The sequence below is a fragment of the Ochlerotatus camptorhynchus genome, unplaced genomic scaffold (genome assembly GCF_037179485.1).
Source record: "Ochlerotatus camptorhynchus isolate MF236.1 unplaced genomic scaffold, CSIRO-AGI_Acam_v1.1 ptg000308l, whole genome shotgun sequence".
NCBI classification, from domain to species: Eukaryota; Metazoa; Arthropoda; class Insecta; order Diptera; family Culicidae; genus Ochlerotatus; species Ochlerotatus camptorhynchus.
In genome coordinates this window covers 1,039,259-1,051,640 of record NW_027040796.1, presented here as the reverse complement: position 1 = coordinate 1,051,640, position 12,382 = coordinate 1,039,259, and the positions used below count along the sequence as shown (strand labels likewise).

Genomic DNA, 12,382 nt, shown 5'->3' with positions numbered 1-12,382 from the left:
ACTTAGCGACACCCTCATAAGTGCTACGGAGTTGGAGGGTTGGGTAGGGTATTTGGTTAGGATTCACCTCGAGTTGGCGATGCAACATGCAACCAAAAGTATGTATTGTTTATTTGTTGTTCATTTAATCTCTCGATAGCCGACTATCGAAAGAAAATATTCATTTTGTTTAGTGATCATGAATTTTAAGAGTCACGATGGAGAGCTTGAGATTAAACCCATGATTTTCTGCTCAGTAAGCAAAACGATCCCTCCAGGGTCATCGAGCATCTCAGAACCATAACGCTTCGCGACAATACAGGACTACTTTTTCGCTTGATATGCGACGAAAAACCCAAAGCAAAACCCAGTGATAACCCCCGGCAGCTGGGGCCCCGTCGGTGTGGACGCCCTTCCCACACCGGATCTGACGGTAACCCCCCCCGGCACCAGGGTTTACCTGGAAGAGGGACGGACAAGGGTGGAAACACCTATTTATTCCCCTATGGATATGGAAAACGAGCTAATGAAGATTCACCTAAATATCGGGACGGACAAGGGATGCCTTACCCATTCCCCGAAGGACTTCGAAGGATTCAAGCCGCCAAACAACATGTCGAACACAAATAGCATTGCAATTGCGCAACCTGTTTGCATTTCTTCCTCCGTTGCTGGGTCATCCCTGCCTTGGATGGATCGAAAACCTCCACCTGTCCCTGGTGGGGCAACGTCTCATCCAACACCGAATTCGGACAACTTACCGAGGCCAACCAGCATCGTCCACACACAAAACACCATCTTTGATCACACCGCCGTTGGGACATCCCTGTCTTATTCTGGACACAGCGAGCTTTCAAGCAGCAACTCTAGTCAGACGCAAGCCTCCCACTTGTTTGATATCAGCGAGTTGGAAGACTTGAGCTGTCCCTCCGAGGACGTTACCACCAGCAGACACCCCGTTCTTGCTCTACCAGTACCCATCAACTTTATCCTCCAGTGGAACGTGAACGGTTTCCTGAACCACCTCGGTGACTTGGAGATGCTTTGCCACAGCAATCCACCCTGGGTGATAGCTCTCCAAGAAGTTAACAAGGTGACGGTAGACCAGATGGATCGTTCCCTTACCGGAAAATACGCCTGGACCCTCAAAAGAGGTAGCAATTTTCGCCACTCCGTAGCCATTGGTATTCTAAGGAGCATACCTTTTAATGAGATTGACCTGGGAACTGATCTTCCCATAGTTGCTGTTTAATTGGAGAAGCCGACAAACATTGCGATTGCCTGTGCCTGCCATGTGGGAGAACGTTGCTACAAAATCTGTCAAATAAAATCACCGGCGTTTTCAGCAAGCTACCCGAACCAAGGATGTTTGTCGGAGACCTCAATGGGCATCATCCAACTTGGGGCTGTCCTCGTCCGGATCCTAGAGGAAGCATCCTAATGGACCTACTCGATCAGGAAGACATGGTGGTGCTCAACCATGGAAACCCAACATTCTTCAACGGACGTCACGCCACGGCTATCGACGTCTCTTCGATCAGCCGTTCCATAGCAGGAAAAGTCACGTGGTGCACCAATGCGGATTTGTACGGAAGTGACCATTACCCCATCCAAATGCAGCTTTCGTCAGCCACGGCCTCAGAAGTCACGAAAAGGCCTCGCTGGCGGTACGACGAGGCTCACTGGGATGGTGTTAGATGCTGCATCCGCTGCCATACCAAAGACCAGTAGCCTACCTGGACGAAAAGCTCTCCGTTGGTGGAGCGAAGACACACACAAAAAGCCGTTAAAGCCCGCCGGAAAGCTCTACGGAAACTCAGGCGAACCCCGAGAGATGACCCAAACAGGGAAGAGCTACTAACCCGGTACCGTGCACTGCATATTCAATGCAGAAAAGAAGTGAGAAGTGCGAAGCTTAACAGTTGGTCTAGTTTCCTTGAAAGCATCAACGCCTCCCAGTCCTCTGCCGATCTCTGGAGCAGGGTTAATGCTCTCAGCGGTAAACGGCACTCGACGCCATTACATGTACAAGCTAACGGAGTTACCATCTTCGAACCGGCAGCCGTCGCCGAAAAACTCGGAGGGTATTTCGCAGAAATTTCGGCCATCTCCGGTTACGATAGCCACTTTCAGCGGTTGGCAAAGCCTACCCGTACATCAATCGCTGAGTTCAGCATCCCGCCTGACACGGACAACCTCAAGATCAACGAGCCTTTCTCCTGGGAGGAACTCCAGCACGCACTAAGCCGCAGCAACGGCAAATCTGCGGGACCTGACGATCTCGGGTATCCACTTTTAAAAAAGCTGCCCCTTGAGGGCAAGTGTTGCATGCTTGAGATGCTCAACCAACTCTGGGTCTCTGATACCTACACGACGCTGTGGAAGGAGAGTCTCGTCGTGCCCATCCCGAAGGCAAACGAAAAAGACAGGGGCACATCTAAGTTCCGACCGATCGCTCTCACATCCTGCACGACCAAGGTATTCGAACGGATGGTGAACCGTTGACTCAAGATGTTCCTTGAGACCAACAGCTTGCTCGACCACCGACAACATGCCTTTCGACAAGGTTTCGGTACGTCCACGTACTTTGCCACTCTGGGGGACGTGCTCAAGGAAGCTTACGACCAGTAACACCACGTTGAAATCATCTCTTTGGACATCTCCAAGGCTTTCAACCGGACGTGGACGCCAGCCGTCCTGAAAAAACTAACAAACTGGGGCTTGAAGGGGCATATGATGTATTTCATTCGAAACTTCTTGACCGACCGGTCATTCCGTGTATTGGTGGGGAACACGCGGTCGAAATTTTTCAGCGAGGAGACCGGAGTCCTTCAAGGCTCCGTTATCGCAGTCACGTTGTTTCTGGTGGCAATGAACGGGGCGCAACCGGCTACCTGGGCGCATTTATATATGTGTTTACGCTGATGATGTGCTGATTGTGGCCACCGATCCTACACAGATCCGAACCCTACGGCAAGCACAAGCGGCAGTCTCTGCCGTAGTCAAATGGACCGACTCGATGGGTTTCCAGCTGTCCGCCAGGAAGAGCATCCGATGCCACGTATGTCTGTCTCAGCACCAAGTTAATAGCACCCCAATTACGATCCACGACCAAGCCATTCCAAACAGGAAAACAGTTCGCGTCCTCGGCGTACTGATCGACCGTACGCTCTCCTTCGACCAGCATTTCCAACAGGTCAAAAAGGACTGCCGCAGTAGACTCAACCTCGTTAACACGATCTCTCGGTCTCACCGATCCAACAACCGCGATGTTCGGTGCCGGGTGGCGCGAGCCATCATCGACAGTAGGTTGCTTTACGGGACGGAAATTACTTGCATCGCATCCGAGAATTTGGTTAGAACCCTGGCACCAGTCTACAACAGCTACATCCGCATCATATCTGGTCTCCTGCCATCCACTCCAGCAGACGCCGCATGCATCGAAGTGGGTCTTCTTCCTTTCCGGTTCTGCTTAAACGCAAATATTGCCACAAAAGCCGCCACCTTTTCCGCCAAGACCTCCGGAAACAATAGGATCTTTCTCCTCGACGAGGGGAACAGAGTCATCTGCACGGCCGCCGACATCGACCTCCCCCCAGTGGCCAAAGTCCATTGGCATGGAGAGAAAAGTTGGCACTCTTCTCGAATCCAATTGGACAATCGGATCAAGAACCGCTTCAAAGCAGGAGATGCATCCATGATTTTGCGCAGATCGGTCGCCGAGTTACTTGGGTACGGCTCCCGATCGATAAACGGAGTAGGTATCGGAATTTTTGGAGACGGTATTGCTGAAAGCAGCAGTCTTCCTCCACAATGCTCGGTTTTCTCGGCCGAGGCTGCAGCGATCTTCCGTGCCGCTACGACGCCAGCCAACAAACCGATACTTATCTTAACCGACTCAAACAGCGTCGTTCAAGCGATCACCTCGGAAGCACCAAAACACCCATGGATCCAGGCGATTATCAAGTACGCCCCACCGAACACCGTGTACACATGGATTACTGGACACCGCGGAGTGCCAGGTAACGAGTCTGCTGATCACCTTGCCGGAGCCGGGACATCGGGTCCCAGACTCACCAACAAGGTACCCCTATAGAACGTCAGACGGTGGATCATGCGGAACATTCGAGTGGCATGGGAAGCCGAGTGGTTCCGCAACAGAACTGCTTTCATCCGCAAAGTCAAAGGGTCAACTGAACCATGGAGCGAACTGGACAACCTGAGGGATCAACGCGTGATTTCGCGGCTTCGAACCGGGCACACCAATCTCTACTATAACTATGGTGGCCTGCCGTTCCGCAGAAGCTGCATCATCTGTGGAGTACCCTACACCGTCGAACACATCCTGTGCAAATGCCCGGAGTTCCAAAATCTTCGGAAGTCACTCGGCCTAACTGCCAGCATCAGCGATCTACTCGGGAATGATACTTCGGCCTCGGCAGCACTAGTAACCTTCTTAAAAGAAGCCAAAATCTACCACTTGGTATAGCAGGAATTTCTTTCGGCCGTCGGGACATCTCAGCTGGATGGATTTCCCCTATTGGACCCATCGTTTGTGGCTTGTCTTAAATCATTTTGTTTTCCGCTATTCCTCTGTTTCATTATTTTATTTATTGTTATTTTTTCCATATAAGTTGAAGAGCCAGCAACCAAATTTATTTACAAAATGTTAATATACCATGTATTTAGTGGTTACTCACTCTGAGCCCTCTCCTTTCTCCGGAGATGAACTAGCCATAGGCTAAAAATCTGCTTAATAAAGAATTTAAAAAAAAATAATAGCTCCTAGTCTTCATAATCTTCATACAATCTTCATATCATTTGCACAACCTCTAAAACTTCAATAACCAATACCATTTGGTGCCTAGGCTAAAATTAAGCACTATGAATTAAACTGGAGGGTGGTCTTAATGATTTAGAATATTATTTTTTAAATGAAGCATCCTAATGGGACAACAATACGGGTTCATTCAATATGGGACTGCAAGGTGGGTACTTTCAATATGGGATGCACATGACGCACATTTTTACCACCAATAAAGACCATTCCTGACGTTATCTCAAAGGTGATGAAAACCCAAGTGGGACTGTAGTAAATATCTCTAATTCTTACAATCGAGCAGAGGGATTACTGATTGGACAAGCCTTCTTTCCATTACTGTAAGCACTCTCGAGCAATTAAGCTCAATTGCTCCATCTTATCGAGAATGGGTCACTTTCGGTGTCTGGATATAATTTACAGAAGCCTTAATAAATTGATATGATCCTTACTATAACAAATCCTCAAGGACCATTCCATCGGTCAGGCCACTCGAGCCCATTCGAACTGAACTCGATTATCCTTGAGCGATTAAAGTTCGTTTGTAGAGTTGAACAACCGAGTGCATGTGCAGAATGTGTTTGAATCACAAACATCTCATTCCTGATAGCATGCATCCGGGGGTAACAATGCTCTCCCGAATGTATGCAAACGCTCACACACACACAGAGTCGGCTCAGGGTCCCATTGAGTGGCAGCCAATTAGAGCTTTTAACGATGGCATGGACTTCATGCACACATACAAACATGGGCACATACAGGACATCACACGTGGGGCAAATGGAACGTGCTGAAGAATATTCCATTGCCAATTTATTGAATCATTTGTTTTCACCGATCCGCTCCGCCTTCCGCCTCCGTTCCAAATCCCGCCCGAAGAGATATGATTCCGCTTCCATGATATTATATTGCATAACCTCCTCCATGGTTGTTGAGGATGACGAGAATGGCGGTGATCGTCCCCGCCATACAATCCGGTACGCCATAGTTCATGTCGAAAATTGAACAAATTCCAAAATATACGCAAACATCGTTCTCCATGTCATGTCCTACCGCAGAGATATGGGAATAGGTTCACCATTTCGCACAACTTCTATTCCCATCGGTTTTGATTTGAGCATATATTTAGATTGCTGTGTACCTACACCAATCGACCTCTGCGAATTGGTCCCACTCATCTCTCCGGTGGTTGTCCTGTATACAGTTGAGGCTGACGCAAATACGAATCTGCAGGCCGTCTCCATAAATTTATTTATTCAACGCTGAACGCCGCTGTTTGATTTGCAACTTCACTGCCTAAATTGATTCGTTTTGCTTTTTATTGGTACCAATAAGCGGGCGATAGTTGTAGACGTATTATTGCCACTATGGGAGGCATTTTCAGAATGATTTGCATTTTCCTGCTGGTTACAATACTTACCTAAGTTTCTGTTGTTTTTTTGCAGTTTGGTGAACCAATCAATGGCCTATCTGGATGCGGGGCAAGTTCGACGTGTGCTGCACGAAGCATTGGATCTTTGGGCTCAGAATGCGAATTTGACCTTTCGTGAGGTGTACAGCAACGAGGCAGACATCCAAGTCTTGTTCGCGAGGCAATTCCACGGCGATGGCTACAAGTTTGACGGACCTGGTAAGATCTTGGCTCATGCGTTCTACCCCGGCACTGGCATCGGAGGTGATGCCCATTTCGATGAAGAGGAGACTTGGCTGCTGAATGAACCACTGGGGACCGACGGTGAGTTGTTTGAAGGAACTGTCACGCCTTGAACTAATATTCTTTTTTCAAAATTCTAGGTACTCGGTTATTTGACGTGGCGGTTCATGAATTCGGTCATTCACTAGGCCTGGGACACTCTTCGGTCAAGGAAGCCATCATGTTCCCGTGGCATCATATCTCCTACCGTGGAAAAGACACCATTCCAGAGGACGACCGCCTTGGTATTCAAGGCATCTACGGTCCCAAAAAGAAAACTTACGGTCGCAACCCGGAACGACACACTCCCACAACCTCATCCACTACGACAACCACAACCCCGGCACCGCCACGTCGACCACCTACCCAGCGATACTATCCCCGCAAAGATCACAACGGTCACCCGTGGGAAGGCTTAGATCCCAAATACCCGACCTACCCGAAAAGAACCACCACCACAAGCACGACAACGGAGATCCCACGACGCCGTGCCTACTATCCGGACAAACCCCGCGGTGTCGGAACCACCTATCCCACGCGTCGCCCGTACCAGGAACAGCCCTATCCTCGGGAGCCGGACACGGAACGCCCCACGCACATTCCAACTCCAACCAAGGTACATCACCACCATCATCATCACCATCACACACATTATCCGGTCACGAGACCAACTCTGCCACCGACCCCCGAGCCATGCGACTCCAATTACGATGCCATCACCATCATCCGGAACGAACTTTTCATCTTCAAGGATCGCTACCTGTGGCGAATCTTCGAAGACGACGTCCGAAACCGACCACCAATCGAGATCGATCGAATGTTCATCGGGCTACCGAAGAACTTTGAGCGAATCGATACCGTGTACGAGAACAAGCACCATAAGATTGTGTTCTTCATTGGTAAGACCCATTATCCTCTCGATAAATTCTTGGCCTAATCAACCCAATCCATCATTACAGGTAAACACTACTACGTGTTTAACTCACGAGAATTGGAACCGGGTTATCCGAAGCCACTGACCCACCTGGGACTACCGGAAAGCATCGAGCGAATCGACGCCGCTTTGGTGTGGAGCTACAACAACCGAACGTACCTGTACAGCGGCCGACTGTATTGGAGGTAAGCGTTGAAAGACCAACAACGCGACCATTCGACGCTAATCAAAATTCCATTACATTCCAGATTCGACGAAGACGCCAACCACGTCGAACTGGACTACCCGCGGGACATGTCGATGTGGAAGGGCATCGGCTACAACATCAATTCAGCCTTCCAGAACCGGGATGGCAAGACGTACTTCTTCAAGGGCAAAGGCTACTGGCGTTTTGACGATCTGCGGATGAGTGTGACTCATTTGGACCCGCACCCGTCGGCCGAGCGATGGATGAAATGTAAACAGGAACCGAAACAGAAGGAACCCATCATACACATCACCACCGAGGATCAACGGGAGATCATCATCAGCGGGTCTGACGGCTCCGGTAGAAGGTGGACCGTCGGAAACGCGCTAGTGCTGGGAGCAGTTGTGTTAGTTAGTTTAAAAATTACCATTATGAGAATCCATTAGAATAAGTGTGCACGGGTTTAGCTGTGGCATAAAAGAAAAAAACAGAAGAAGGTTCCAGGACAGGCATTTTTTAGCACATTGAATTTACAATTTTAACTCAACTACCGGCAATCGAGATTTTTCCACTAGGGCGTAGCATTTTCAAAGGAACATTACACTGCCAAAAAAGAAAGTATTCAACACTAACATTTAAAAAAATGCGAATCTGCTGTTGTAAACAATAACTTCAGTAACCGATTTATCGATTTAGACCAGTTCCATGCCAAATGGGATAAAAAAGTAAGAGGTTCTATCCAAGACTCGACCGTAGATTTGACGCAGGATTACGTGCTTGGTATCAATATTTGGCGACTATGTCAGGGAAACCACATTTTGCAGGCAATCGGAAATAATTTTTATCACCATTGCAACAGTTGGACATTTGTGTAATTTTCAATAGTGACCTATTGAGAATTGATAAATAATTCATTTTAGCAGCTTTGTAGAAAAATTACCAATCAATTGGCTTGTTAAGAATTAAAATCCATCCGCTATTGACAGAGTTATAAGTGGTCAAAACCTGACCATTTTTCGTAGCGCGGTTTAAATGTTGCCGAAAGACGTCAAAATACAAGTTTAATACTCGACCTATTTCCGATTTACATAATTATGTTTTCTTTTTTATAAAAATTCGGCCATTTTGGATCTTGTCATTTTTTTTTCAAAATGGCGTCTTTGACATTTTTTAATAGATTGTAGTACTAAAACCTCACTTCTGATCTAAATGACGTCTGAGACAAAGTTGTTAAGAAAAGTAAAATAATTCTGGGAAAAATATTCAAAGTAATTTTTACAGTAATTTTGAGTAAAATTTCAAAAGAGTATATCTTCAATATTTATTTTTTTTATAAAGCTCATGAAATTTCAAACTGTAAGTATTCTAAAATCTCGGACTCTTGAAAATTGATAAAAATCGTTGAACATTAACTTTTTGTTATATTTTTAAACTTCTTGTTAACAAGCTTTTTTATGTAATGTTCGCATATGTGACAATTTAGAATGTCTCAATATTGTTTAATGTGTAGAAATTACATAAAAAAGCGTGCTAGCAAAAAGTTCAACTATTTGACCAAAAGATTTTTTGTAAATTTTCAAGTGTCCATGATTTTAAATATTCCAAAAGTTTGCAGTTTTATAAGCTTTAAAAAAAATCAAATCGAAAATATACTTATTGAGGTAATTGAGTTTTTAACACTTTGTTTAGAATTCTTACTCAAAATTACTTTAAAAATATACCATGCATATTTTTCCCAGAGAACTTTGTCTCACACGTCATTTCGATCAGAAATGACCGAATTTTTGTAAAAATGTGAATGATGTCTGAAGAAATGTCTGAAATGTATAAAGTTGCTGTGGTTTATTTGGGTGGGTTGAAGTTATTGATTAAAACAGCAGTCTCGCCTATTTCAAATGTCAGTGCTGTTTTGTCCATTTTTACACATATTTTAATTTTCCTAAACGAATTACTAAGCGACTTGTGCAATATAGTTATTAGTTCGGTCTGTTCACGCAGTATTTTCGAAAAGCCTGAGGGAATTTCTTGATTATGGCTGTAGCATCCTTTAGAGCAGCGCTGCCCAACGTGCGGCCTGCGAGCCGGACATGTACCCCCATATTCTCGTTTTCGTTCGAACCGAAAATGTATGAAAAATGCGAAAACTAGAACATGGGTGATGGTCTCTGGATCTCTTATTATTCTTGATTTCTTTATTCACCGACGGACATCGATTGCTATCCATTGACGGCATTCGAATGACCAGGAAGACGGCTTCCACGTGACCAGAGATTTATTCGCCTCAAAAACATCCCAGCGACCTCAACAGGGATTGAACCCAGACACACTGGGGTGAGATATCAGTCACGCTTACCACTACACACACCACCGGCGTTTTTCTCTCTAGATTTCAGCAATGATATCTTTCTAGGCCAATTTTATTCATCATTGTGAATTTTAGCCCCGAATCAATGATAAATAAACAAAATTCAACTTGAATCATGTTTATCGAAAATCCATTTTAAAGATCCAGTTTAGAAAGGTTGGGCAGGCCGCTTTAGAGTTTAGAATATTGAAATTCACGAAAAAATTAAATGTATGTAAAAACTATTCTCTTAAAAATAATTGTAAATCAAAGGTTAGTTAATGATCAATTAGCTTTCTTTTTAGCAAGTATCAAAACTAGAAAATGTACCGTAGTCTCATCTGTGATAGAAGAGCATTAGGGATGGTAAAAAATAAACGATCCATGAAAAATATCAAAAAAAAAACCTAACAAATCGTGCACAGATGACTTAGGCATGGAAACTTCACATTGTATGTGCGGCTACGGATTACCAAAAATGTCCTTACTAAATCAAATATCGTCACAACAGGATGCAATGAAGAGTGTACTGTAGTAGATTCGAGATAAAAAAAAAACGCTTCAACATTAGATTTATGTTCTTGTACTTGGCAATTGAACTTCCTCGGTTATAGCCGGCTACTTCAAGTACCGTCCGGTTATTCCGGGAGTTTGATTATCGATGACTGAATTTTATTCTTACATTAAATTCAGTAGCAGAATGACGGAGAAATGATAATAAAGAAAATGTGGACGAAAATTTGTGGAGTTTTCTTTTAACCTCATGGCCCTTATTACGGTTCTCACTTCCACGTTCACTTTCACTTCACGGACAGATCACTTTACATGTTTTTTTTTTTCCTATTACCATTGTCACCAACAGTGAAGTTATGAAAATGAACTCCGTGAAGTGACAGTGACAGTGAGGTGATTTTTGGAATAGCCCTGTTCATTTTTCGTGACGTTCATAATCGACTGCAAAGAACTGTGACTGTTTTGAAAATCGACGGAAATTTCCTTGCCAGTAAAGTTTTGTTTAATGGGTGTGGAATTATGGTTCGATACCGAAAGTGAAGGAGGAATATTCCAATCTTGCAGTAGATCGAAGGCGGATAAGGGATAATTCTAATTAGTTGGATCAAACAGAAAAATCGTAAGTATATGGATACAGATGGCTAGCTAAAATTTGAAAGTGTATTTTGAAATACACATTCAGTTCTTCAGAGTATATGCTATACCGTTATATTAACCTTGCTATAGTAGTACATACCTCACATAACACAAACTTGCTCACGCGCACCTTCTTTCGTACATTCCTTGTTTTCCCACGTGAGCAAGTTGAGTCCTGTCAATAATTTTCCCTCGCCATGCGATGATGCGCCTTATGCATGAAGAAGTATTATCATAGAGGTAACTCTAAGACTACTGGGTTGGTATTATTATATAAATAATTAAATAAATAGTTACAAAGTGTCAATTCTTTGCTCGACTGTCGAGCTGTTCAGTCCGTATTTTCACTCGAGTTCTCGATTCAATTTTGTTTCGTTTTGTGCTGACGCGTTGCGCCGTGGAAGTGTCACCAACAATCAATTCGAAACTAAAGATTTTAAATTGGCTCACTACTTGACTAGTCTATTGATGAATCTACGCGAAACTGCACCAGTGCATGCGACACCTAGGTTTGAAATCCAAAACCACGAAAGTGATGATGTACTAAAAAATATTCCATACGATTTGACAGCTAGCAAAACGTCATTATCATTTTCACATCATCTCCATCTGCTGGCCGACCGTAACGTAGATTCATCAATTGGTCCCAAGCAAATCGATTGACGTACCCCATGCTAGCTTAAATTCCAGTACTATACTATGTTTGTTTTGATCCACTATGAAAGTTTGACAGATAAAATTAGGGGTTCGTGGATTTTCCTATGTTTCGAGGGGTGCATCGATTAGCTTGGGGCCGAAGATAGTACCAGAGCTGAGCCAAAAAGTTGAGCTCGTTTCTTCGGGACCTTCTGGTCTTAGAGTTACCTCTATGTATGGTGTCACCACCTTCTCGCGTTCTGGCAAGTTTACAAATGGTGCGTAAACGTGCCAATGAGTCAGCAGCGGGCCCTTCAAAGAAGGTGCTAATCAAGTCCAGCGCGTCGCAGGATGACGCCGGAAAACGAGTACTGCAATCCAACCAGTATGCAGTACTCCTGGAAGAAAATGGCGATAGTGACGCCGTTCCTATTGCAAGAAGAGAGCGGATTCCCCCGCTTTTCACGCCGGTGAAGGATTTTGCCAAGCTGGGTGCCGAACTGGCAAAACACAAGCTGCTGCCTCGCTTCAAGCTTTGCAGCATCGGTACCAAAATTATGTGCTCCAGCCTGGAGGAATACAAACAAATAGAATGTTTCCTGAAGGACAACAGCGTGGACTTCTTCACGCATGATCTGCCA

At 45.0% G+C, this 12,382-nt stretch overlaps 2 protein-coding genes across 2 annotated transcripts in view; one reads left to right on the top strand and one right to left on the bottom strand.

Moving 5' to 3' along the window:
- Positions 1 to 12,382, bottom strand: part of LOC135707339 (uncharacterized) — a 386,083-nt gene that overhangs the window by 348,454 nt on the left and 25,247 nt on the right. The window lies entirely within an intron of this gene.
- Positions 6,221 to 8,064, top strand: LOC135707324 (matrix metalloproteinase-24-like). Its single transcript, XM_065229127.1, has 4 exons — positions 6,221 to 6,533; positions 6,593 to 7,390; positions 7,451 to 7,610; positions 7,674 to 8,064. The coding sequence occupies exons 1-4, from the start codon at positions 6,260 to 6,262 to the stop codon at positions 8,056 to 8,058; spliced, it is 1,617 nt and encodes a 538-aa protein (XP_065085199.1). The 5' UTR covers positions 6,221 to 6,259; the 3' UTR covers positions 8,059 to 8,064.

Coding starts and splice junctions, on each gene's coding strand:
- LOC135707324 (XM_065229127.1), top strand. CDS start 6,260: ATGGCCTATCTGGATGCGGGGCAAGTTCGACGTGTGCTGCACGAAGCA. Junction 6,534..6,592: donor TGAACCACTGGGGACCGACG/GTGAGTTGTTTG, acceptor TCAAAATTCTAG/GTACTCGGTTATTTGACGTG. Junction 7,391..7,450: donor TAAGATTGTGTTCTTCATTG/GTAAGACCCATT, acceptor CCATCATTACAG/GTAAACACTACTACGTGTTT.